The sequence below is a fragment of the Falco biarmicus genome, chromosome 9 (assembly GCF_023638135.1).
Source record: "Falco biarmicus isolate bFalBia1 chromosome 9, bFalBia1.pri, whole genome shotgun sequence".
NCBI classification, from domain to species: Eukaryota; Metazoa; Chordata; class Aves; order Falconiformes; family Falconidae; genus Falco; species Falco biarmicus.
Genome location: NC_079296.1, coordinates 9,527,182 through 9,553,687, shown reverse-complemented (window position 1 = coordinate 9,553,687; position 26,506 = coordinate 9,527,182). Strand labels below are relative to the sequence as shown.

General features: G+C 47.4%; 1 protein-coding gene across 5 annotated transcripts in view; it reads right to left on the bottom strand.

The window, feature by feature from the left end:
* Positions 1 to 262: 262 nt before the first annotated feature.
* Positions 263 to 26,506, bottom strand: part of PNPLA7 (patatin like phospholipase domain containing 7) — a 125,492-nt gene continuing 99,248 nt past the window's right edge. For all 5 annotated transcript variants that reach the window (XM_056352666.1, XM_056352662.1, XM_056352665.1 and 2 more), the window contains exons 28-36: positions 25,925 to 26,041; positions 21,372 to 21,441; positions 19,280 to 19,396; positions 17,154 to 17,302; positions 15,526 to 15,678; positions 12,783 to 12,890; positions 7,160 to 7,244; positions 2,199 to 2,302; positions 263 to 1,094 (exon numbers count right to left, since the gene is read on the bottom strand). In XM_056352666.1, the coding sequence (XP_056208641.1) occupies positions 1,014 to 1,094; positions 2,199 to 2,302; positions 7,160 to 7,244; positions 12,783 to 12,890; positions 15,526 to 15,678; positions 17,154 to 17,302; positions 19,280 to 19,396; positions 21,372 to 21,441; positions 25,925 to 26,041 (984 nt within the window). In that variant the 3' untranslated portion in view covers positions 263 to 1,013. The remainder of the gene's footprint in view (positions 1,095 to 2,198; positions 2,303 to 7,159; positions 7,245 to 12,782; positions 12,891 to 15,525; positions 15,679 to 17,153; positions 17,303 to 19,279; positions 19,397 to 21,371; positions 21,442 to 25,924; positions 26,042 to 26,506) is intronic.

Genomic DNA, 26,506 nt, shown 5'->3' with positions numbered 1-26,506 from the left:
ATGACAGATGTGAGACAAGAAGAGCAAGCACCAGGGGACTTCTGAACACAGGCCAACTCACATCGACTGCTGCAGCCCTCGGCGGGGAAGAACACTGGAGATTCTTTCCAACGCTTGACAACACAGTGAGTGACTCCTGCAAAGGTTAGAAACTGAAAACTGCACGTTTCTTTGCAAGCCCGATACAAGCAGAGGCAAGTTGGGCTCTTAGTTATTGACAGCCTTCTCTCTATGGGGCCCAACACAAAGAACCACACAGATATTTCAATCCAGCAAAAATAACTTTATTTCACAGGGCAAATACAGCCACAAGTAGTGATTCCAGAGGTGCCTGGCAAGTGTCACCTCCACAATCCATCAGGAAATGTTCTGCTGATGGCTTGAGGATACAGGCTCTACAGCTAGCATTCACATTAATTACATTTCTTAGGTTTAGATTTCAAGTGAAACACATTCAGAGTTGCTCCTGTCAGAGTACTGCTCATAAGTACATGGCTGAAAAGTCACTGAGGAGTTAATTACACAGTTACCTGATTCATAGGAAAAGAAAGCAACGCTGTGACCCACAGACCCCTCCCTCTCTTGTGGGCTGCTGCTTGGAGCCTTATCAGCACATGACAGGATAACATCCCATTGTTCTTTGGGCCTTCGCAATAAAACCAGCAACTAGAACACATGGCAGCAAAAATCAAGACAGCATTTCACTGCACGTTCCCACCATGTTTCCCCTCTGCCAGTCTCAGAGTGATTAATAACCAGCCGCTCCTACTAGCACCTGTGCGAAATAGTATGGCACACGTCAGCCACCCGTCACTGGAGGTCCAAAGGGACTCGGGCATGATGCAGGTATTTGTGCTTAGTCCTGGCAGCTGAATGCCCCAGACTCTGTCCAGAGAAGGGCAAAAGCTTGCTTGATTTCAACAAGATGTTGTTTTGGTTTTTTTAAACATTTAATGAATAAATATGGCTGCTGTCAGTATGACTGGGAAGTAGCTCTCCGCGCCTTCCGAGTGCTAGCCTGGCTCTCCTGTGCTGCTTGCCTGGCCATCCACACTGGGGACATTCCTGCGCTTTCTTATCTGCATTTCTTCATCCTGAAGGAGAAAAGAAGAAAGAAAACACAAATTAATTCTTCAGCATCCTCTCTGAACTGGATTAAACCTGTCCTCTTTCCCCTCCACCTTTGCCCACCAACCATTACCCACTGGGGATCAGCCCAGCAAACAGAATCTTTACACCATCACTCCAGCTCCCCACTCAAAACACTAAAGCCATCTTACATCCCCACATGGGCAGCTACCCAGGCTGGGCACCTTCCCAAACCATTCACATGCTCCCACTAAGAAACTGTTCACGTCCAACACAACAGGCAGCTTCACCTTTTAAACCTGCCAGCCACTCTAGCTGAAGTAAGAGTGGAAGGGATACAGCCCTTCCAAGCTTTGCTCCTCAGCCTGTGGGCCACATCATGTGAAGTCTGGCCTCACAGTGCAGCTTTTCCTCAGGGTGGACCTGATGATGTCCCACAGAATCAAACACCTTTGACTGGAAGGCACCTCTGGAGGGTAAACCACAATTTTCTGCTCTGAGCAGGGCTAACTCTAATGCTAGATCTTGGTCCTTCAGGGCATCTGTTTGGTTTTCAAGTGTCTACAAGGATGGAGTTTCCACCATCTCCTGGCACAGCCTGTTGCAGTTCTCAGCCACGCTTACTGGGAAATATTTCCCCCTGGACGCACTGAGGATCTCCTTTAGCACAAGTTGTACCTGTCACCTCCTGCCTTTTTGCTGCGCACCTCTGCTGCTGTCTTCTCCATAACCACCCGGCAGGCAGCTGCAGCCAGATCTTTTCCTCAGAGCTGGAGAAAGCCGTTCCTTCAGCCTCTCCCGTGCCCAGTGCTCCCCAGCCCTGACCCACCTCGCCAGCAAACCCGCAGAGCTGTGGGGCCAGGTTTTAACCCTGGCCAGGTTTTGCCACATGCTGTAAGACGATCGACCTGACCAGGGCGAGCACGTGTCATTTAGCGTCTGTACTACATGAAAAGCAAACTTAATTCTGCACAGTCCTCCTCAGCAAGCCCCTTCCAGGTGCTCTCCTCAGTATCCTTCCCGACACCTCCACCACACCCCCACCGCACACCATTCACACGGGACTCGGCAATGGCACCGGCATCGCCTGTTTCCAGGGCAGTTTGTACCGAGTCAGAGTCTTCTTCAACCTGGTCGCTTCTGAAATTGATATAATCATCCTTCTGGTTGTCCAGAATTTCTTCCTCGTACTCAGTCTGGTAGTCTGACTCATCTGAAGAGAGAAAAAACACTGGGCTTAACTAGCATTCAGAGAGGCGGAGAAAACCGGGAGAGGAACGATAGCTGCCTCTGCGGAGTGCAGGGCAGGGGACTGGTGGCCAGCTCTGCAGCTCAGTGAACTGGGACTGCTCCAACACGGATATCAGCTCTCCAGCCAGATCACAAAACAAACCATGTCCTCTGTGAATTGCTGTCCTGGAGCCCTCCACAATCTAAAGAGCCTACAGCAAGAGCAGCAAATTATCCGTGTTATTCTGCTGGCTGCCTAGCCCGACAGGACATGAACGCTGGCAACGGGGAGGTGCTCCCTGGTGAATGCTCTTCCCAGAATAGCTGCTGTCTCCCACCCATCCGTCCAGACAAGACCTGCAGAACACCTTCAGAAGACATGCCTATGAGCGACCAACCCAAGCTCTCCTGGACGTATCAGTCACAGACTCCCTGGAAACAGGGTCTTCCAGGCACAGGGCGAGCTCTTGCTGGTATGGAGAGGATAATCACGTGTCTCACCATCTCTGGTCTGCAAGGGACAGTGACATTTACACCCCCCTCCTCTCCACAGGGGACACCCACCTGCTCTCCCTGATAATCCAGCAGAGTAACATAATTAAGGGAAGCTCAAGAGCTGTGTACACCGAGACACAGCAGTCAGCAGCAGGACACACCACCAAGCCCCCAGTCCCCAGCACCGGAGCCTGCTCCCAAGGAATGAGATCTATCACTGCAGCTGGAGATCACTTTGGGGTCTGTGAAACAGCGAGTCACCTGCTAACAGGACTGACTCTCTCCCACATCAACTCAACGCTCCACAGATGTGCCAGGGCAGACGCCCATCGCTGGTCCCATTCACCACCCAACGGCCAGCAGCCACTGCAGAGCCCCGTCCCAACCCAGCGTGAACCCAAGGCACGCAGGCAGCGAAAAAAAGCAAGCGGCAGATGGCCACCCTCCTTTTTGCACCGCTTCTGGCATGCGGCAGAGAATAATTTTTGTGTGACACTAGTTTTTGCCACTCTCATAAGTTAATTCAAGCGTGCTTCGAGTTACTGAAGTGATACCTGTTTCTCACCCCACTAGTGAAGAAGGTGGCTCATGTTTAAACCAGATTCTTGGTTAAGTGTTTCTTTTGGGAACAGTCAATAGCATCTGCTCCGTGCTGAAGACAACAGCACAGTCTGTTCTCCGCAGCATTTTCTTCTAATGTGATAACTACAACCAACTGCTAGAACATTAGGATTAAAGACATTTGGTCGTCTTTTTTTTTCATTTTTGAATTTATTTTTTTTATTGTGGATCAGAGAATTATCATTTGTTTATACTAAAAACACTACTGATAATCTTTGATAAAACACACCAGAGAAACTGGAAACTCATCTGAACAGCAACAGACAGCACAAACAACAGTTTGAAGTTTACAGCTCCAATAAAAGTGACTACCATCAAAACCAAACTCCTTGTTTTTCCAAGCACAGTTCAGCATTTAACAGGTCTCTATAAAGACATGAAAAAACAAGAGAGAAGTGTCCCTTCTCACAGCAGCTCTGGGTGCTGGAGGACTAGAGGGGAAAGGAGAACAGAAGATGGTTCTGCTGTCTGTCCCTAAACATCATCTTCCACTGCCCCGCTCGAGGCTGAGCATCTGGGGCTCAAGGGGTGACCGCTCCTTTACACTACAAAATCTCCCAGAAGCATCAAGCAGGACCGAGGCCTCATCACCCTGTTCGACACACCAACACCCAAACACTGCAGCTCAAAAATGAGCCAGCGAGGAGGAGGTTACGCCACAAAAAGGTACCCGAGCCTACTGGTAGCGAGGGGAGCATGTTTGCAGCAAGAAGGACACGCTTCTCATGCCAAAGATCTGCTTTGTGATTCTGTAGCTTTTAGCATTTCTTTTATACATGCCTGAATTCTGCAGGAAACACCGTGTTTGAAGAAAATCGGTGCTGTGTGGCTAGCAGGTTTCTGTTTCGGTAGCACTGACAGGCTTCGATGTAAATCAGGGAATCTGGTAGCTCACCACAACCTAAGGTGCGTTAGTGCTTCTTGATAAAAGTACTTTTTAAGTAGCAAAGATGCAAAGGCTGACCTAGTGCCTGATAATTGTGTCCCTCGGGAGATTTTGGGATGTCTCCCACTTCACCTGTATTGCAAAACCAGGCATTTGAGACTATGATTAACATTTCTCTTTCCCTAATCTTTTTATCCAAATAACTGTTGCTACAAATTGCTCTGCTACGTGATGATGTCCTTCAGCCTCTGTGTGCAGCAAGCGTGCTACCTCACCTCATCCTGTGAGACCTGGCTGTGGGGAGAGCCCGAAGCATCACTGCTTTGCAAATTGGACACGAAACCTGCTGTGGGAAATCACCAAAGAGCCTGCACAACTCTGGTCCTCAGAAATCCCTTTACTAGGTGGGAGCGTGACCAGGGATGCAACTGAGCCACCCCTGGAGGATGGCACCGGGGCTCCCCTGGCCATGGCCATGGCTGTGTAATGTGCAATTACAGCTGAACAAAGACAGAAAATCCCAGCTGAGGAAGCGTTTGGATGTAGAACAGAAACAGAGCCACAAATCCTGCAGTGCCACAGCTGTGAAAATGAGCTTCTGTTCTCCTGCAGATGCTTCCCCACCTGCTCACCGGCAGTACAGGTTACCCTGGGTTTGGTGCAGGGCTTCGCCCAGCCTCCCTCTACTCACTCCTTCCTGAGGGACAGTCTCTCTTTTTATTTTTAATTTTTAGTGGTTTCAATCATTACTCTCAGTTTGCTCAAGGGTGGAGAAGAAACTTCACTGCCCTTTCTCTCACAGAAGGCAGGGCTTCTGACCTGGAGGCTTGGCCAGCCTCTGCCCATCAGGGCCTTTCACCTTCTGTACCGACACTTTCCCCTTCTGGGCTTCCCAGTCAATCAGAACATGATCATTTTGATTATTTTTTTCTTTAGAAAAAAATTATTAACATAATTTCTCCACCCAGCCTGAGACATGCAGTATGCTGTCAGGACAGGCAGAGCCTTTCTGAATTCCTGCGGTCTGAGATGTCACTCAGGAAGCAATTTCCAGGGAGAAAAAAAAAAAAAAAAAAGGTTTCATCCTCTTTGACAGTGCCTTTCACAGCCAGGCTACCAAGCAGCACCCTATCTTCTTACTCACATGGGGCAAAAGCAGTCAGACCATCTTCACCACCACCACAAGCAGATAAATGCAAAGGCTCACCAGCACACACAAGGAACCATCCAACAGCCGCAAAGCCACTGCCAGGGAGGTGTCACCCTCCATCTGAGCTCACCAGGGTACAGACCGCTTCCCCCACAGCTCCAGATCCCTCTTTAGCAAAAGTGATGCCATCCTGGAGGCACCGAGGTGATGTCACCTTCAAAAGAATGCCTTGACAGCCACTGCCCACCAAAAATCAGGCCAGGTCCCTGCAGGCAGCACACGGAGTCACCCGCAACATGAATATAAAGGGTCCTTCGAGGCATGGTGCCCACATGCCCGAGACTCTCCTGCCATCCATCCCCCTCCTCCAGGGCCTCTACAACCAACAGGTTTCAGCATCCACCAGGAGCACATGGCACCTGCCCAGTCCATCCCTGGTAGCCCCGGCACAGGCCCTCCCTTAGCCCAGAATCTGCCAGATCTGCTGTCTGAAAGATGCGTCCCTTTGTCACACTTGTGTTCATGGCCTCACCCAGCAGAAAGCAGGTCTTCCTAATGGGGGTGAATGATCAGAACCTAGATAAGAGGAAGATCTGTCCCTGTACACTAGTTAAACCTTAGCAGGTCTCAACGCCTACGCCTTAAATAACCATGTTACATGAACTCTTCATTCTTACTCACAATAGCTGTTTCAACCACGTTTGATTAATATTTTCTTCGTAAGGCATATGATTGCAATTAGCATTTCAAATTACCACAGGGACATCTCTACAAACAGTCACAGATGGGAGGACTGCTAACTTTAGATTTCCCTCTGCAAGAGCAGGAATCAGGAGGAGGGGAGAGACTGTTTATAAAGAGCTCTAGCACTGGTGAAACGTTGGGAGATTTCAGGCCCGCGAAGCTCTGATCCTTTTTGTTCAGTGAGCTTCAGTTACGGCACGTACAGGGAGCAGGTCTGCAGGGCACGGCTGAGCCACAAGGCGCCCCAGTGTCTTCGTGTAAAGATGCAGGAGCTGTTACCTGTTCCTCATTAGTTCATCACTAGTGCTCCCCGTAACAGGGGCGTACAAAAAGCAATGGAGCCAGTGAGTCACTCCAGATCCTACTCACGACAGCAGGGAAAAAAAAAAAAAATAAAAAAATCCTTCAGTCAAAGCTTTACATCAGCCTCCTCCCGTCTCAAAACCGAGATGGACCAAAGAGCGAAGACATCGCAAGGACACAGGATAGCACAAAGCCGGGTGAAAGCTCGGCTCTGCAGGAGTTGCCACCTGTGTCGCTTCACTCAGTTGAGGCTAACTTGAGCAGAGATGACTCCCACCAGGAAACCACGCTGGACCACACCAGTAATGGGCTGATGGCAGGTGTTTCACCACGGCAAGAACACCTGACTCCCAGCCTCTGCCGGAGGAGGCAGTGGGAGGGGGATGCAGAGGGTCTGGCTGGGGGCAAGCTCGTGCACCCCTGCAGGCAGGGGCTCAGGATGAAGCAGGGAGACAGCCCGCCACCGCCAGCTTTGCTCAGCAGACACCCGAGCTGGCAGCCAGCCCCGAACCGTCAGAGCATAGAGCATGGGGTGTTAAAAGAAAGCGGTTCAAGGCGGCATGCAGGAGGAGCGAGCAGCCGTCCCTGCCTCCCTGCCCTTCCCAACACTTCCACAGCACTGGCTGGATCACCCCACTCACCGTCTGCCACAGGTGCTTTCACGGGCTCAATCCTGGACACGATTTCTGCCAGGTCCGTAAAAGAGGTGGTGGGACAGGTCACATTCTGAAACACAGCAATAAGTTCTAGATAAGTTCTAGGTATGTTAACAAATACACACAAAAAGTCCAAACAAGACTGTATAAAAGTAATATTGAACAGACAAAACTCCAGACACACAAATTCTCCACAATTGCCCCCTCAAAAGCCATTACTCATCAGTGAGTAATTCTCAAAACAACTCTCCTGATGCAGATCTGGTGGCAGAGATGGGATTCCCAAGTGCAAACACCAGGACAAATTCTAATGGCTGCTTCTCCATCCACACAAGCAGCAGCCTTGTTACAAATACAGCAAACTATAGAAAAGACCACAAAGACAAGAACCGGAGGGTCTGGACTGTGACAGACAGTGCTCGTTTTACTTGTTTGTTCTCCATCACCATCACTTTACAGGAGGGTCCAGCTGGTTGCAGCCACCAGGGAGCTTTTGCCTGTCCCTGGGAGAAGGCAAAGAGGCGCCGGTGGGACACCGCACATGGACCAGCCCTGAGCCTGCAGTGATGCCCTGGGGGCTGCACGGACAGGTGGGCAGCAGCCCAGGCACTGGAGCGGCCAGGACACATCCAGGGATCCTAGCAAGCTGCGGAGCTGGAGGTGGCTGCAGCGAGCCAGAGCCTGAGGTACGTGGTCTGCCCGCAAGGACAAATATTTCCCACTTTAATTCCTCTTTTCAATAAACCCTTTCTATTTTTACTCCGTCTCACCCAAGCAGTGGGTTGAGTGTTCTCTATTTTGAGAAGTTGCCTGCTCCAGTTTCTCCCCTACTCAAACCCAGCTTTGGCATTTAAGAAGCGTTTTGGTCTTCCCACACGCCACACCATGAGCAGCCCCACCGTGCCTCCTCGGGGCCAGGCACAAGGTCACCCGATGGAAACCCAAACACCTCTCACCTTTTCTTAAAACCAGTGATTTTAATTAGTAGAACAGCAAACCCTACCCCAGAGGAGAGGGACGGGGAAGAGCTGGCAGGGGGCATGTTATTGACATCGGGCTGCCAAGAATTGCTGTGACAGTCTTCTTTCTGAACGCCCAGACCTGCCCACTGCTTCCAGACAGGGCTGTTTCCTAACACAGGGGTTTTATGAGCAATTCTTCGCTCTTCTAGCAAAAGCACTGATACTATGAATCATACAGCCCCCATGGGGGTCACAGCAGAAGCCCATTACAGCTGCAGCAGATTGCTCTCAGTTGACCTTTAATCCGTAACTAACTTTTGATGTAATTTAGTACAGCTACAGCAAGGTGCGGATGAACAGCTGGTGGGGAGCGGTTGACAGAGAAAAGCCCAGAGGGAATTAAAAAATAGCTGTATGAAATGAAACAGCAGTAGCTTAGGACACACACTTTAAAATATAAAGAAGTCAGGAAGCTCAGAAGCTCAGTGTGACCATAAAGGAACTGTCAAGAAGGGTGAGTCAGTCCAGTTTCATTTTAAATATCCAACCTGAATGGTCCCAGAAAGCTGTTCCCCAGGACAGGAAAAAAAAAAAAGCATCTTCATTTTGTGCCACATGACTAAGCGAGGGATATGTGCAAACTCTGGCCACCGAGCAGACGCAGCAATGTTCAAGGCAATTGCCTGTACTCTAAAAACGTGGACTCTCACCAAGCGGACAGGGAGCTCAGGCAGACACGTGCCAGGCTGTCCTTGGGAGCAGGGAGCAGACAGGGACCGGCTTTGGAGAGGATGGAAGTCCAGGGCGCTGGATGAACGGCTGAACAAAACCCGGCAGCGACTGTCACCAAAAGGTGCTTCAGGAAAACCACCATCAGCTCCCGTGCTCCCGTAGACGAGTTGCGAGGAGAGATAAGAACGAAGGCAATCGTGTGACCGTACCCATGGCAGCATCTGTCACTGTCACTGACATGCAGACGATCCTGTAAGCCTGTCAGAGGACACTTGGTGAGGCAGCTGCACCCCAAAGTCTTAGCACTAAGACTGGAACACCACTTGTGGGAAACCAGGTGTCTTCCCACGCTCGTCTGATGCTTTGCAAACAGGAATTTCGTGTTTAAGCACTTCCTCTTACTACTTTTAAGGACAAAACTACACTCCCTTCAGTTAACACAAGGCAAAGAAGCATCTCAGATTCATTTGAAACCCACTCTAAAACCTTTCTGCTGATACTTTTCTTTTTTTTTCAAGGAGGAAAATATTCTCTTTGGCACAATTTTTATTAAATAAATTAGAGGAGAAAGACAGTTACTATTGTAGTCTGCTAGATTATATTTAACTTTGGCTATGAATAACACTTCAGTAGACTAAACTTCCCCAAGGAGATCCAATTAACGGTGTTGCATTATTCTGTGCTGGGGGAGAAAAACGGTTGTTCAAGTTGAGTTTATGTGAGGCTCCTGTTGTTTGTGTCTTCAGCATTTGCATGTTTTAGACAAGATAAACAGTGATTGAATGATGAAAGCAAAGAAAAAGTATCTAAATGATTAAATATCCGGAGTTTTTAAGTAAAAATTCAATGCTTACGACATGGAAGCAAGATGATAAGAAACTGCGTTCAGCACCCTCAGATGCTGAACACTCCAGAAATAGCTGAAGAACTAAAACATAGAGAACATCAAAACCTTTGCTAATGAAAGGCAAGTTAAAAATATCAGCTGTTATCCTTGGAAGAAAGCGGAGCTAACGGACTTAAGTGACTCTAATGGACTAAGAAAAAAGACGACAAATGCCCCAGTGGGAGCCTGCAATACTTGTTATTTTATAGAAATAAATCTACTGGAACAAGAGTCAGATGGAAAAAAAACCCACCCTAGATTTCTACCAGACTCCAGAGTTTTCAGAGGAAGAGCAGAAGCTCTCCTGGGTCCTTGGGAGCACAGCCTGGAACTGAGCCTTAGCGCCAGGTTGGGGGAATGCACAAAGCTAATAATTCCCTCTCCATAACCCGGGCAGTTGGTTGTGTCACTCTCCTGAACCCATTATTTTCATACTCTTGGGGTCTCAGCAGTCAGCACTTTCTGCCTTGTTATCAAGCGCACACGCAGAATGCAATGCCAGGCTATGTATGCAACGAGTACATGACATATTTGATCTCCAGGGCAGTTGAAGGGCCGTAAAATCCAGGGCAGATTGTGAAAAACGTTCAGCACGCTGCTTGATGCACAGCTGTAACATCACGATTTAGAAGAAACATTAGCCTGAATTACCATATCCCATACAATGGGTAACTTCAAAAGAAATTGTCTTTAAAAGACACATTTGTTACAGCAATAAATATGTTTGAGCTTGTTACCAGTTGGTGATAAAAGTTAGAAGATGAAATGGGACACACAACCATTTCTGAGACACAGTCTTCACTCCTTTGACTTCGCCTTATGACTATTAATACACAAAACCAAGCACAAAGCAGCTGATAATCAGCCTGAACACGAGGTGCCAGAGGCAGAATGGGGACCCGTCTTCCACAACTCAGACTAACGCACCTCCTAGTCCAGGTCATCTTCCCAGTAAGAACGAACAAGCTGACGAGTTTTGGGGCTCCTCAGGCTGCTTGGATCACCAGTGAGTCTCCGTTTCCCACAGAGCTCAGTCCCTGTGTGCTCCTCCCAAAGCCGTCGCCCTGCCAGGCAGCTGGGTTGGGATTCGCCTGATGACTTTGCTCCCTTTGCACGGCCAGAGCCAAGGGGCCATTCATCTTATCCCAACGGAGCCATTTCCATTTCATCAAGTGACTCACACCCTACGGAGCTCACCTCCCTCCGGTGACAAACGAGTGTCTAAGGGCAGCTAGCTCAGATGTGGGCATCATCCACCCCTCGCTGCTGGGCTCGTGTCCATCCCTGCGCATCTGCCCTTCCTCTCCCCTTGCTCATGCCATCTCACTCCTAGCAAAAGCACTCCATCGCCAATCTCTGGAAAAGCTGCAAATCCTCAATGTCATTTTTCACCTCTATTGACTTTCCTTAGTGAGGCTCACTACAGTTTAGACAATTTGGCAATCACTTAAAATATTATCGCTCATTTCCCTATCTCTAAAAGACAATAAAAATGAATTACTGGGTAGAACATGAAGCCTTTGTAGCACTCGGGCTTTAAATCAGAGGAATTTAAGGGAGAGTAAGGATAACAAGCCAATATATTATAACATTGCCCCTAAATCCTCAAAAAGTTGGTAACTGTTTCTTAATCACAACTGAAACTTCCCCACCAAGAAATTCAGTCAGCCCACTGAGTTATGAACCAACTCTAGAGGCTGACCTCAATCCTGGAATTGTAAACCCAAGAGATTTTTATCCTACTTTTGAGTAGATACCGTAACATGACTGTAACTATACAGCAATATACAGCAACGCTATGTAGCCTGTAGATTTACTCTAATCAGGCATTTACCATTAACCGCTTGGATGTGCTGAAGCGGGGAGAACAAGGTGCGTGAAACCCAGCACCTCGACAGCGCTGCAAGGAGCCTTAATGACAGCTCTGTAAAACGCCTTGCCTAATAGAGGAGTGAGGGAGAAGAGCAACAATGCAAGGAGTCCGCATCCTTGCGGGGATTTTAACTCTTGGCTAAAACCACATGTCCTGCAAAGGTTTAAATCAGGTTTTCTGGAAGCATCTCAGAACTATTTGAGCCACCTCCTGAAAGCCAGCGAGGGCCCAGATCAGTGCCAGTAATCCTGATTCATGTCCTCTGTGATGAGCACCAGGCAGCTGGGGGGAGAGAGCCACTGCCCTGGCAGACCAGTTTCTAGCCCCAAGAACAACATCCAAGTACCACCTAAAGTTCGTGGTGCAGGCATAAGTGAAAAATAATTCTGAAAAGGTGACTTGTGTCTATGCAGCATTACTCAGGGAGGCAGTCCACACGTGCGTTCAAGTGATGGGTACAAATGTAGCCCACTGCCTGGAACCAGAAACCATCCTCTCCCACAGGACCTGCGGGGCGCCACCACAGCCTCCGCTCCAGCGCTCGGTGCGGAAGGCAGCTCAGCAGCATCTAGCACCCTCAAGACTGCTGATGCCCACGGGGAAGGAGAAAAAGGTGGGCGTGTAAACACATCAGCTACACGTCTCAGAAAATGCTGGTTGCTGGTGAGCATCCTGCCTTCTCTCGAGGACACGTGTGTTGTGAACGGTACCAAACACGGTATCCAGAACCTGTCTGAATGAAACGGCAACAGGAGAGCAGCCCTACGGGAGCACTACAGCGGTTCATGGGGTTTCAGAGACCCCAGTGCACTTGCTGAGAATATGGATGGACCTCTGCACGGGCACGCATCAGGTGTCAGGGATGGACAGGCAGACATCACAGCCTGGGCTCTGGCACAGCACACTGGCCACACTTGTACCTGATGATCAGAGAAGCGCAGGACCTCATTCACCTGGGCGACAGATCAAGGAAAGACGCTTCTGAAAACCTGATCATACCTTCTCTTGACTAAAATACAGTTTTAGCTAATCCATACATGCTCCCAATAAGGATTTGAGGCAATTGATCACTCCCTCTCCTGCTCCTGGACAGTCCGCAACCTGGTGTGCATCAAGCAGCCCCTGCAGAGCCGTGCATTCCAACTGAACACTTACATCAGTTTTGGATTTGCAAGTCTCTTGCCTGTCTCTTAGCATCTTGTCAAGGACTCCACTCCTGCACCAGACATTAAATACGGTTTTCCCATGCTGGTATCCCACTTCCTGGAAAAAAGAATCGGAGAAAAAAAGTAATTAATAAAAAAAACCATTGTCACATTATCTGCAAATCAGTAGGAAATCCACAGGTCTACCCCAAAGCCAAGATGTACTTTCGCTACCTTCCAGCCTCAGCTACATCAGCTGTTCAGCCTAGGAATGAGGGAAACAATTAAGCAAACAAGGTGCTATTTTAAGTCCAAATGCCAACTTCACCTTTGACCCCACAGTATGCAATGAAAAGTGCCACCTGACAAACTATTTTTACAGCAGTGACTGCTCATGGAATAACGCCAGATAAAGAGAGGCTTAGGACACGTATGCATACACCCAGTACTGGCTCGCTCTTTGGAAGAAGGTAGCAACACAGATTAATTTTGTGTCTTTTCCCGTCTTGGCTCAAGAAAAGAAAACTTCTCTAGCAAAGAAAAGTTACCACAGGGCACCTGGTTCCAAATCTTTTGCAGTAAGTTCAGCCAGACAGACCAAACACGCAAGCACCGGTCTGCCAGAGCAGAAACGATGGCACATGGACAACAGCAAACCCACAAACTCCACGTTCTCTAATTTAAGACTATAAAGTAATTTGCACTTGGAACAATAACGTGGCACCGCATCATTAGCATGGAAAAAATAAACCCATTGGTCCAAGTTTTACTCTTTTTCTAAGGAGACAATAGAAAAGCTGTTGAAAAATCAAGTTGAAAGGACAGAGCAACAGGTGTCAGGAGTCCTGGATCCTATTTCCAGCTCTCGTGCTGGCAGCAGCCCTGGCTGAGCTGGTATTGTCTCTCCTCTGGTTTTTGGACCAGGGTTCAAAGCATGGGAAGCACTCGGGCTGGAATTCACCTCTCGTAATCTATCATAGCTTCTCAGCCCAGGGTGGATGCGATTACTCAGGAGAAAGAGGGACCTGGCAGATCTACAGCTGGCTGGGTCAGATTGATCCAAAATAACTGCGAGAACCTGAGCTTTGGGAAGTGACATGCAGCTGACATCGCTCTAGGCTGATACAGAAGAGGGGATTCTTGTTCTTTAGAACATGCTGAATGGTTATATGGTGCCCATTTCTATCTTCTGTAAAATCCAGGTACATAGCTGAAATTAAAAACCCCGCTACCACGTAGCCTGTAACAGTAACAGAATGCCTAGATTGCCCTCTCCTTTAAGGTCAGCCCAGTTTAAAGCTTCCCTGTGGACAAAAGTTACTTATCTACACCACAGGGAATGAAAATCCAGGAGGGTGCTGCCCCTCTGTACCTGCAGCATCTCGTGCCAAGAACTTGCTCACAGAAAGCGACATCTCTGAGAAACTGCACTTTTCTCAAGTTTTACTCCACTTGAGAAAAATTTGCCTGGCATCTTTAAATCTCTTTAACGACACCAAATTAGACAGAGACACAACAATGATTTGACAGCTTACTATCTGTTACTGTGATGAACTACGAGACCCACCATTTGTCAAAGTTTTCAAAACGGCCAGGGCACTCCATCTAGCGAAGCGTATTATTTATCAGCAAAGTCTTAGACCCACTGTTGGCAGACAGCTCTGTTTGCCCAGGAGCTATGAGACACCAAATATCCTTGAGAAAATATTTGTATTAGGAAAATCAGCTGGTGGTTTGGAATAGCTGCTGTTTGGTCCTAAGGACTCTCTCAAACGTGAATCTGCAGGGTTTAACTGTCTTACTGGTTTTGTTTAGCATTTATAAGACAGTATCAGAGAAATCAATCTGCAGCCTAGTGAGTATTGCAGGATCTCACTACATTTAGGAAGACCGACGGAGAGAAAAATTGGAGGTGGGGGGTGTTCCAGCCTAGAAGAAGAACAAAGCTATGCAGAAACACCTGAAGATAGAAGATGCCTGCATGGCTGAAGCAGGCAAAAAATGCAAAGACAGTAAAATAGCTTCCTCGACAATTACAAGGAGCCAGAACTGCTAGCATTAGCTCAGCCTGGGCAGACATGGTTTTATTGCGAATGCTGAATTACGCCACTAAGACAATTCAACTGTACATCTGGCGTCAGTTCTTCCCGTGCTGGTTCCTGACACATAAACAAAACTAAATCCCAGAGATGTGTAACCTGGTACTACCCTTTTTACAACGTCCTTCCACTGACATTGGTGCCATTTTCCTGATACTCTATCAGGTGCAGAGGAATTGTGGATGACATGTTTTATTAATAGCAATGTTGAAACGTTAACCGAGGCAGATATTTTAGCATGTTGCCCTCCATTTCAGTGATTCATGGCCTCCCCTACAGACTTCTTCATATCTTTCATGCAACAACAAGCTACATAACGAAGGGAGAGAAATGACACCATTTGACAAACCCCAAGTGCCCAAAGCAGCTCCGACACTCAAGAGTTTACCAAGCAGCTGAGCAAGAACTGTCATGAAACCCAGCGAGGCAAGTGATCCGTTCACAGGTCATTATATAATCACAATTACTAACTGGATTTCCGCTGTTAATGCAATCTCACAGCCATGATATCATCCCACATTATTATTTAGTGTCAATTATTCACTCCATGCCAATTGACTTCTCTTAGTCTCCAACAGCTTAGAAACTAATTAGCACCACAAACTGGCAGATTTCTGTGGTACAGGGGATCAGCCCTCTCCAGGATGCACTTACACAGATTTCATCGAACTTCCCAAAGTCCAGGGTCCCGTATCGGTCGATGGGTGGCCGGATATACTCGCAGTAATCGCTGTTCTTCACCATCTCCAGCTGCCGCACACAGCACACGTACGCAAGCCGCGTCTGGATCTCTGCCATATTCAGCACCTGCCAGCCAGGCCAGACACACCGATCACGATTAATTCAGAAATTTGATTTCAGAATATGTTCTGTGCTCACAATGGAGAAAGAAGTTATCTATCAATTTATTTCTTTTTTTGCCAAGAGCACACAGAAGCCCGCTAAAGCCTTCACACATCAGCACCTCCACCTGTTTCCCAGACAGTGTGGACAGCTAGCCGAGGAGTGTCCGCAATCAACAGCAGAAAGGGAACTGCCTTCAAACATATTTCTGCAGTTTAAGGTTAAACTGAGTCTTTCACTCCAGGATACAGTGGTACCTTAAGAGATCTGCGCCGAGGTGAGAGCGGTGCAGCGATCCTTCAAGGCAGAAATCAGTGACGATCTCTACAGGACCAGGGCAGAGATTTTACAGAATGGCTGAGGTGGACAGGAACCCCTCGAGATTACCTGGTCCAACCCTCCTGGCTCAAGCAGGGTTGGCTGGGGCAGGCTGTCCAAGACCATGCTCAGCTAAATTTTGAATACATCTGCAGATGGAGACTCTGCAATTTCTTTGGTTGGCCAGCGTTTCACCACCCCCAGTAAAAAAAAAAAAAAAAGACACATGTGCTGTTCAGAAGGTATCCCCTATTTTCACATGTGCCTGTTGCCATTCAGGCAGTTGCAGCATTTCACTGGGTACTACTGAAAAGAGTCAGGGTCTTCCATCTTCCCCCACCAAACACTCCCACTACATGCTGGGAGCAGCGTGGTCAGTGCTGCCCAGTGGGGCACTCCACATCTGCACCAGCCCAAAAGGCCACTTCTCAGGGTGACCAGACCTTTCCAGGGAAGGTGGTAGAGGAAAATTTTAGATTACAGAGCAGTACCTGCCTCGTTTGCAGTATTTTCCCCCACTTTGGGAAGCACAAACAAGTATTTTACTTCCAATTCCAACAGGGGAATGTGTTAATTGTAGTTGGGAGGGAAAAAGAAAAAACAGCATTCACTTGGGGGACAGCTGCAGAGCCAGATAATTTCAGAATGCAGAAGAATAAGTAACAGGCTTGGCCTGACTGCATGCAAGAAGATTAAAACCAAAAGTCATACTCTGCAGCGCCGTATTTATCAGTAGCAGTAATGTTAATTACTGCCTAGTGCTAAAATCTCCCTAAATCAACAGTTCAGAGATACAGGATAGAAACACTGAACTGGACAAAGTCACTACTTTTATTGGTAAAATTCATAAATTCTGAGTTTATCAGAACTTAACGTACTTCTAAGAAAAGGTTTCTTCGCTCTAACAGTGCTACCAACCCCTTCCCAGACTGGGGCTCTGCCCTCTCCCGTGTCACTGCTTTGCCTTTGGTGGCAGGTGCTGCCCAACTGTCTTCATCCATAAGTAAGAGCTCAAACCCAAGAAAGATGCCGGGCTGTCCCCAGGCTCACTCCCTGAACAAAGGGGAAGCTCCCTGCTCCGTACAGAAAACCAGCTGCCCTTTTAATACAGTCTACAATACCTTGACTTTCTCGGCCAGTGGATTCCACCTCTTCCAGAGCAGCCACCAGCCAGACAAGCAGTCGCCGTAGTTGGTGAGGTCCGTCTCGTCCCGGCTCCCCACATCGATGGCAATCACCACCTTTGCGCCCATGGACCTCGCGACATCAGCTAGTGGGAAAGAAGGTCCCATCAGTACTGGTGCTGTCCAGCCAAAGCGTCCGTACAGACCGCTAGGGCGTACGTAACCTGACATCCTACCTACCACAACTGTCTCGGAAAAGCCTCAGATATAAACCTTTGCAGCGGCTCCGCTGAGAGCCCATTCCCCGCCTGGGGAGGCTCCTACCCCACCTGCTCCGTTTTAACGAGGAGACCCCAGCACGCTGCCCGCCCTGCGCCGACCCAGCCCTGCGTAACCCCAGGGTGAGCTCCCACTGCTGGTAATCATCATTAACCAGGGTACTGTGCCCCAGATCAGTGGGGTGACCTGACTCTCTGAGGCCACGGTGTCACCAGAACCCATGTGAAGGAGGCAGGGAGCCAGGACGAAGAGGTGGGACACACGCAGCTCGAGGCCACGGCTCGCCACATTAGGTATAATGTGAAAGACACGTTAGACCCGCATTAATTCCACCTCGGGCAGCAGTTCTCCTGAGAACAAAAGATCTGGGGGACCTGCAGAGAGAACAAGTGGCCTTAAAAAGGAGCGTCAGCAGTGCAGGGGTCAGATCTGCAGAGAGAGGGTAATAAAGGAAAGGAGCGCAGGAACCGGACAGCGAGGAGAGGCTGGGAGGATTTCAGTCTAAGAAAAGCTTTGAGATCCAAGAGAAAGATTTATATTTGGAAGTGGGAAAGAAACAAGGCAACACTTCCTACTTCAAGGTCAGTAAGAGGACTAGCTGCAGCCTTTGGATACGGGCAAGAATTTAGGGAAGTGCCAAGGGAGGGAAGAGAAGGACACGTACCTCACAGAACTCATTTATATTTCTTCCACACCCCCAGAGTCCAAGATAGTTGCAGTTTCCAGAATAGTTATGCGTAGGAAAACCACAGCTCTGAAGAGCCAATTTAGATGCTTTATTTAGACACTTATTTCAATCAGATCTGTTCTGTAACTTGGATTTACATTCCTGGGCTTGTTCAGTCTATTGTATCTTTCCCACCCAGCATCACCTCCATGTCTGCTCTCTGCCCTCCCCAATGTGCGGGTGGAAAAGATGCTTTGGTTTGCAATTCGTACTTTTGCTTGCAGACGCAAACCGAGAATGTCAGATACAAATTTTAGGGGTCTATTTTGCACTGTTTCCATTTCTGAGTTTTAGGTAAACACAGCCCTGATGGGAAAATATAGCTGGGGTTTGTCTAGAACGTGTAAATGACTTAGGCTGCTCAGATGCAGAGTCTCTAACTTTGCTTCCTTCCTCTTTATTTGTACACAATTATACGCACGAACTGCAACGACACCACGTATCTCTCTTCTATCTTGCCCACCCCCCTGAGCCACCCACCTTCCAACGCTCTCGGACGACGATGACAACCCTGACACAAACACCTCCCAAACATAGACACATGAATGTGCACACCTTGGACCCTTTCTGGGGCCAGTCCTCAGAACACCCCAAACTCCACATCACTTTTGAAGGCCACGGGATTCCACCACTGCCACGGGCCAGCTACACCACCGGTGTCCCTAACCACACCACCGATGCCTGTCAGCTGAACCCTTCAGGCTCTGGGTAACGCCGGTCTGAACAACGAAGAGTTAACGCTGCTGCTTTCTCAGCATTATTTCTTATTCAACCCACACTTTTTGAAAAGAAACTGAAGACATAGACTATATGTTTGTAGTTTAATTTCTGCTCTTTCCTTTCAGTGAGCACTAAAATTCAAAACGAGCTTGGAATTCTATGTTCAGGATACATCTATTAGGAAATACTTCGTCACAAAAAAAAGAAAAAAAAAAGTCTTAAAGCCATGATAAAGCAAACACCTAGGAAACTGAGAACAATGACTGCTGGTAACCATCATGTGAGTAAAGGTGTCTGCAATAATTTTTGTTTCCTTTTAGGGGAAAAAAAAAAAAAAAAAAAAAAAGAGCAAGTTTTGCAGGCGGTGTGTGTTCTCTTAAGTGATCTGTGCACCTACCCGGCAGGTTGTTGATATAGCCTCCATCCATCAAGAGATGCCCATCCTTCGGGTCACAGAGAGGAGGCATATACCCGGAGAGGGACATGCTGGCACGGACATATCTCCACAGAGAGCCTGCAGGAACGACAGGGAGGGGAATGGCAACAGCATTAATTACTGCCACAGAGGTGGGGCAGGCTTTTGCTCTCATTAAAATAATCGGGAGAGAGAGGCTCTCCTGAGAATACTGTTAGAAAGTTATTAAAGCAATGTATTACTTTCTATACCATAATACTGGCTGGGGGCAGGGGGGGAAGGCTGTTCAGACATACTATCAGGCAAAGGCCTTAGAAACCACAGTTTTAAGCCCATGCCTCCTATTTATTGCCTTCAAGGAGATTTCAGCATATGCCTGACTGCAGGGATCATCTTTAGTGCTTTGTGGAGCTTACACGGATAAGGAAAGGAAAAAGATTCTCCTGGGGACGAAGGGACAGAAAGAATAAACAGACTGAAGTGCAGCTAAAGCCATTATATGCTACAGAGATCCACAAACCCCAGGCTTTTAGCAGGAGCTGGACATGAAAAAAATATGCTGTAGAAGCCCCACAAATCTGTTTTCCCTGCTCTGTACATTTTCACTCGTAAAGCCAGTGCAAGGTGGTGTCGATCTTATCTCTCCTTGGGACATTTCTGTTAATAGTGCTGTAAGGAGGAAAGTTATAATCTCTTAAGCTGTTAGAAACAGAAAGTTTAATCAAGTAGAAGTTGATTAGATTTGTTTCCTGTAAAACACTCTGCTTTAAGGCTCTTATTTCCTGATTTCTCTCTTAACATTTGCATCTGCTGAATGGGGAAGACACTGCATTTCCAGAGAGGCTGAGTCTTGTCTGAAAAGCAAATCTTTAAAACATCAAAAATAAGTAAGACTTGCAGCGTTGGCTCACTTCTCATTAACTAACTCCTTGGTGCTTCAAACAGCAACTCTTTCCAGCAAACTGGGAATTGGTTTTTTTTCTTCTTTTCTTTAAAAAAAAAATATAACAGTTCTGTTTGTAATTATAACCTTACTGTTTAGCATAGGTCAACACTGGCAGATTTTGGGTTTATTATTAGTAGTTTTAGTTGACTTGGAACTTCCACCCAAGAAAAATGCTGACTTCTTGTGTCAACCCATCCCCAAGATGGGAAACTGCTGCAGCTGGGAACTTCCTTCCCCTCCTTTCAGTGAATTCTGTCGGTGACCATAACCATTCTCCAGCCAATTTCTATCCTTACATTAAACTTCCACAGGGACAAGCAGCTGGATGGAGTGAGTTTCCCGACCTCAACTGGCAATACAAAACCTCTCACAAAGGTTAAGCCTTTTCCTGCTTGTTTTAGCTCCCTTGGTTGGACAACAAAGCGCCGGTGTCGATGTGATTTAGCGGTTCTATGACCCACACCCTCGCAGCAGGAACGGACAGTCCTGCCTGCGCCAGCTCAGAAGGCAAAACATCACAGACGTGGCAGCAAAGGCTTCAGCTACCCCAGGCAATATCTGGGGCACCTGCTAGGCTGGTAGTGTCACTGAAGCCTGTGTCACAGCACCGCCACCCCAGCGAGACAAAAGCTAAAGCAAGTGTCCCACAGCAACACCCACCACATCCCGACAGCAGCGCAGGCAGCTCGGATCTTTCCCCCACAGAAATAAAGAGGACTGGACACAAATGAGACTCCAACCCAGCCTCTGCTTCAGGCACAGGAGCCTCTTTATCGGGAAAACAGCTTCATTTATGGGGAATTTGAATCTTAAAATGTTTTGGTTGCATTAGGTCTGATGGATGGCTAACACACCTGCACTTCATGGGATATTTTAAGGGAACAGAATGGTGTCAAAGGGCCCATTTTCTCTCCAAACAGTGAATACAGCATCTCAATTTCTTCTCAACAGCTCTGTTCCTTGTTATCTGAGCACCAAACTGGTTGTACGCAGCAAGTAACAGAGAAAGGAGAAACGAAAGGAAAGACACACTTAAAGGTGGGGAAAATTTCAGGATCAAGGGGTGACACTGACATCTCACATCGTTATTTAAGACCTGCTGCTGGAGAAGGCTGCCTGCACACTTACCATCTGTGTGGACCCTCATTGCTGAGGCAGTGATGTCGGTTGTGATAGTGAAGTAAGGAATCCACAGATCCTGCAACAGAGGAGGTCCCAATTTTACTAAATCTGTAACCCTGCACTTAAACTAAAACCCACAGCTAACACAAACCAAAGCAACAACCTCTGTATCTTAACAGACACAAACACTGCATGAATGGAGAAAAACCCGTTAGCCCTGGGGTTTGAGTTCATAAATTTGTTTCTCATGCAAGCATTTCATTCCAAATGAAGGCACACAGAAATCCTTATTTCCTTTTTTAATAGCAAGAAATACTTGTTCCAGAAGACTGTCCAGCATACAGAGCAGCACAGAAACCTCATTACTCAAAGTAGAGTTCACCTTCTGATACCTGTTTTTCTTTCAGATGACATGGGAGGATCTGATAGCTCTCATCTAAAGAGATCCCCAGTCTGTTTCTTGCTGGTTGACAACGTCAAGGGAACTCACCTTCTATATAGCCAGTTCTTACCTAGGTCGCTAAATACCTGCTGCTTTCGGCCTCCCCTGGAGACATGGCACTAAGCTAGAAAGACTTTTGATCTCACCCAGTATGGCCATTCTTGCATTTCACCCAACCATTTCCACGCCAGGTGGTGTCCATCCACTACACAGAGCAAGTCTTCCGCAACCGTATTCACCGCAGAGGAGCACGTAACTACTCAGCTCCCCCTAACCCCAACCCAAGACTCTGGACCTGCCGGCAGCACCTTCCTTGCTTGGCTCCTCCAACACCTCGGTTCCTCCAACACCACAGCCCAAGGCAAAGAAGGAAGAACATGAGTCGCAGCGTCTTGACTAAACGATGTTCAGTCTGTACCTGGTGGGGGTGAAGCCAGGGGTCATTTCACAGCAGGAGATGCAGAGCAATGCTGCTGAGACCCAGCGCTGCCTAGAGTCAGGGGGCAAGACAAAGCTTTGCAGCATCACCTACAGGAACGACGGACCCTGCGAGGCAAACCCTCAAGAAGACCCGAGGCTACTTTGAGATACCACAGGGTAAAACAGTGGTGAGGAGTGTGGTACACGAGGAGGACGATACACAAAAAGAACGGCCGAGCTAAGTGCTCAGGGCTAGACTAAACCAACAAGCCCTGCTCCTGGCAGGGGAAGTTCTCATTTTTGTTTCAGCCGCATCTGTACTCACATCCCACTAGCTGGAAAACTGAATGGGGATGTGACCTCTGACCTGCACAGGAGTCTGTTGGAGGGAGGGTAGTTTGGGGAAATCTCCACAATGTCTCGTGAAAGGGCAGCCTGCAAGGAGGAACAAGGAGGACTTGTCTGAATAAGTTGAACTTACGCCCAGAGAACAACAGCCGAGAGTTCTCTGACAATCCGCAAAGCTGAATCAAGGCTGAAGAGGTAAACCTGCCTTCTCAGCCTCTTCACCCACGGGACGTGGTGTCTGGCCCTCCTCTAGCATCGCTCTGATGTGCCTCAAACTCAAGCCAAACAAGCCAAACCCTCTGGTCAGTCTGTATTTCTGGTGTAAGCTCCTGTGCTGCTCAACACTAGATTGTGAACTGCCAAGAAGGAGGTTTTTTTCCCAGCAAGTTTAATCTCTTAAGCAGCTCTGCAAAGATGGTGGAATTGGGGAGGACTAACAGATGCTGCACAAGTATTACACTCCCATCTGGTACAAATGCCATAGGAAGGCGGATGAATAAAGTGTGACTACGAGAGTATTAGGGGTGCCTCTCCATGCTAAAGATATTCTGGTGATGGCAGATCTCAGTGCCTCAACCACATTTTAAGCAAAAATAAGGGAGCGGGGAAAGAAGTCTATCTGACGCTTCCTTTCGTATCCATGCAAACACACGCACAAAGGAAACCAAACCAAGACCTATCACGCAATAATGAAGATTGCATTTCTTGGATATCGTTCCATTTATCTCGGAGGCAGAGCACTATTCAAGTCTGAAACACGACTTGATAAAAGTCTTGTCTGATTCCTCACACCTGAGCCCCCAGCTGAGACGACCTGCAAGAATATTTTGTGATTCTGGCATGGGGGATAAAAATTCCAGAGCCTGGTGCTCTCCTGGAAGGATGGGTAACTCCAGAGGAAAATTGTTATTTCTTCAGAAACATCTTTCAAGCTCCTTTTCTGGATTTCTGCATGCTTTGCTTTCCTGGAAGACCTTGCACAGGCTGATCTCCTCTCGTGGAGCGCCTTTGGCTGACATCTCTAGCAGCAATCACGGGGGTTGCTGGTCACCAGGGCTACCACAAACAGCACTGTTGGGAATCAGGAGTACCTACGTTATGGGGGTTGTTAGACTGTAAATTTAAGAGAAAATGGAAATCTCCCTTTCAGCGTCAGAAATAACAGTCCAATGTAAGTGCTTCTGCTCCCTGGCTGATGCAGAAGAAGGATGAGGGCACGTGTGAGAAGTGCAGGAGGGCCACCTCACAGCCATAGGTGACATATATAAACCGTAAAATAGAACCTTTAGGTTGGAAAAGACCTTTGAGATCATCAAGTCCAACCAGTAATCCAGGACTGCCATGTCCCTGCCAGCCCAATGATTCCAAATTTTAAGCTGTTGTAGAGGCACAAGGGGCAGTACCCACCCCAGCCCCCTGGGTAAGAAGTTCTCAGGTTCTGCTACGATCACTGTGGATCCTCCCAGAAAGGAGCAGTTGTGGCCAAGTATCCAAATGTAATCTATGTATGCAAGGTTATAATTCACTCTTATTAATATGTATTTCCAGCTGGAAAGCACTGCTACCCGGCACCCTCCAAAACCACTGCAGCTACTGAGAAAAGATGGATGTTTGCACTTTAGACGCTTTCACATAATGCTTCAAGAAAACACTTGTTCGAAGCTTAACGCCTCTTAGTTCAGCTTCTTTCTAAGTTACCCTTTACACTTTGGCAGCTCTTAATTTCCATCTGTCTAGCAACATGACTGGTTAACCTGTGCTGATAACAGGAATTGCAACTGAGGGGTAACTGCCTTGCAGAGCTACATGACGTTTCTCCTTATGTATCCGATGGAAGTCTTCCAAGGTGAGGAAATCCTCAGGCACAGACTGGAGGGTTTAGCCTGTGACACTCAGCATGCAGAAAGATGATGCTGTTGCACACCACGAACTGGGTTTCCCTTGCACAAAATCTTGCTGTGACTGCAAGGTTAGAACAGATCATACAATTACAGCTGTTAAAAATCATTAGGACGGAATCTACCGCATCTTGAAAACAAGTGCAATAAACCGACTGCTGAAATCAAAAGCAGCGATAAACAGAGCAGGGGAAACTGCGGCCACCTAAGCTCAGAGGAGGTTTTTCTTCCACTTTGTCACTCACTCCTTCTCAAAGCTCTGCTCAACGTTATCCTACAGCCTCACACTGCAACGTACCATCCACGATTCACACCAAGTTAACCGAGAGAAGCCGGTGCCTCGCACCGCCGGCCAGGTCTCGGTGCTCTGCCTAAGGCATCTCCTCCGCCGCGGCCAAGCGAGGAGAGCAGAGCTGGTTTAGCCATTGGGCAATCACGCGTTTTCCTGTCAGGCACTGCTGACACCAAAGAAAGGACCCGGAGTGCTTCAGGAAAGGATGTGCATGATTAAAGAAGTGAGAGTATGGCTGGTGCTGCCCAAACAACCAAACAAAAATAACTCCAGCCTCAGAAGAACTTATCACTCTAAACCCTGTCTGCACTCTGCCCAGCAAAACGCTATTATTGTAAGCCACACGATGATTAATCACTTACTTTCATACTTGCATCAAAGTAGGGAATGTTTCTGATTATTTTTAATAAATATATTTAAAGTATATATAGCGTTATTTTGCTACATCATCTTTCATCACAAGGATTCCAAAACCACAGGAATAATTTGGTTAAAACTGCAAACTGGTTAAGATCGCCAGACTACCCGAACACTCTCTAAGCTTGGTGATCGAGGAAGACAACCATTGGCAATGTGCTTCATGAATTGCTGCTGCTGAGGGACGGAGGGCAGGCGGGGTACTGGATGTGGCTATCACCTCGGGCAGAGCACACATCACCCAGCAATTACAACAAGGCCACCAGATGCAAAACACGAAACACCACACTTTGACGTTATTGCAGTTTTCCATAGGCTGTTCACAAAAATACTCTAGCTTCAGAAATAAAATTTAAAAAGCGCCAAACCATTGCTACCCTCTTCAAGACCTTCTTCTGGTGTGCCCTAAGGGTCTCTTAGACCGGGGTTGCAGAAAAAATAATGATAAAACAGTCTCAGCAATTCTACTTCAGTGACATAATTTTAACTTCTGCTTTCAGACAACGGGATCCCTTTGTCAAACAGAACAGAAGTCGCTACAAATAATCTACTCCTTGTGTTTTCTAAATCCACCAAAGAATAGGCTCCTTCCTATATTCACGTAACATCACACTCACAGTTTTAATATATTTTCAGTCATCCCACAGCTCCATATTTCATATTAGCGTGGAAGAAAGCTATTTCTGCTGCAACAGAATACGGTGACATCATTTACTATACATAAAGTGAATAAGCAGCCTACCTCTATCTGCTTATCTTTGAAGATGTTGTTGATGCTGTTGTTAAAAGCTGCTCCAGAAAACATAGAGGTTATTGGATATGTCAAGTCTAGAATAGTCTTAAACACTGAGTTCATCACCTGAAAACGAGAAGAAAAAAAAGCGCCATTTCAAAAGGTAAACACGTGCAAGAATCCATACTAATGTATGCATTAACATATGCAATTCCAGAGACATTGTATTGCAGATTCTACAGCCAACATGTTGGAAGCATTGCTATTTTCAGTACAAAAGCTGTCAAGGGGACAGAAATACAGCTACAAGGACTACAGCCAGTAACTCCTTGTAGGGTGCCGTAAATTTGAGACAAAAAGCACTAAGCTCTGCAGCCAGTTTGCAGCGAGACTATGGAAGGACGTACATTTGCATTGCTTCCCCTCCAGCCACATATCAAAACGTCCCTCTAAAGCAGCGTGCACAGGCTCAGGTTTCTGCCTTAACAAATGCACCCGGACGGTATGGTTTAATCTTTGATTATTTTTTTTTTATTAACAAAAATAAATTATTAGTTATCTCCCTCTTCATCATCCTTTCCATAGTGCACC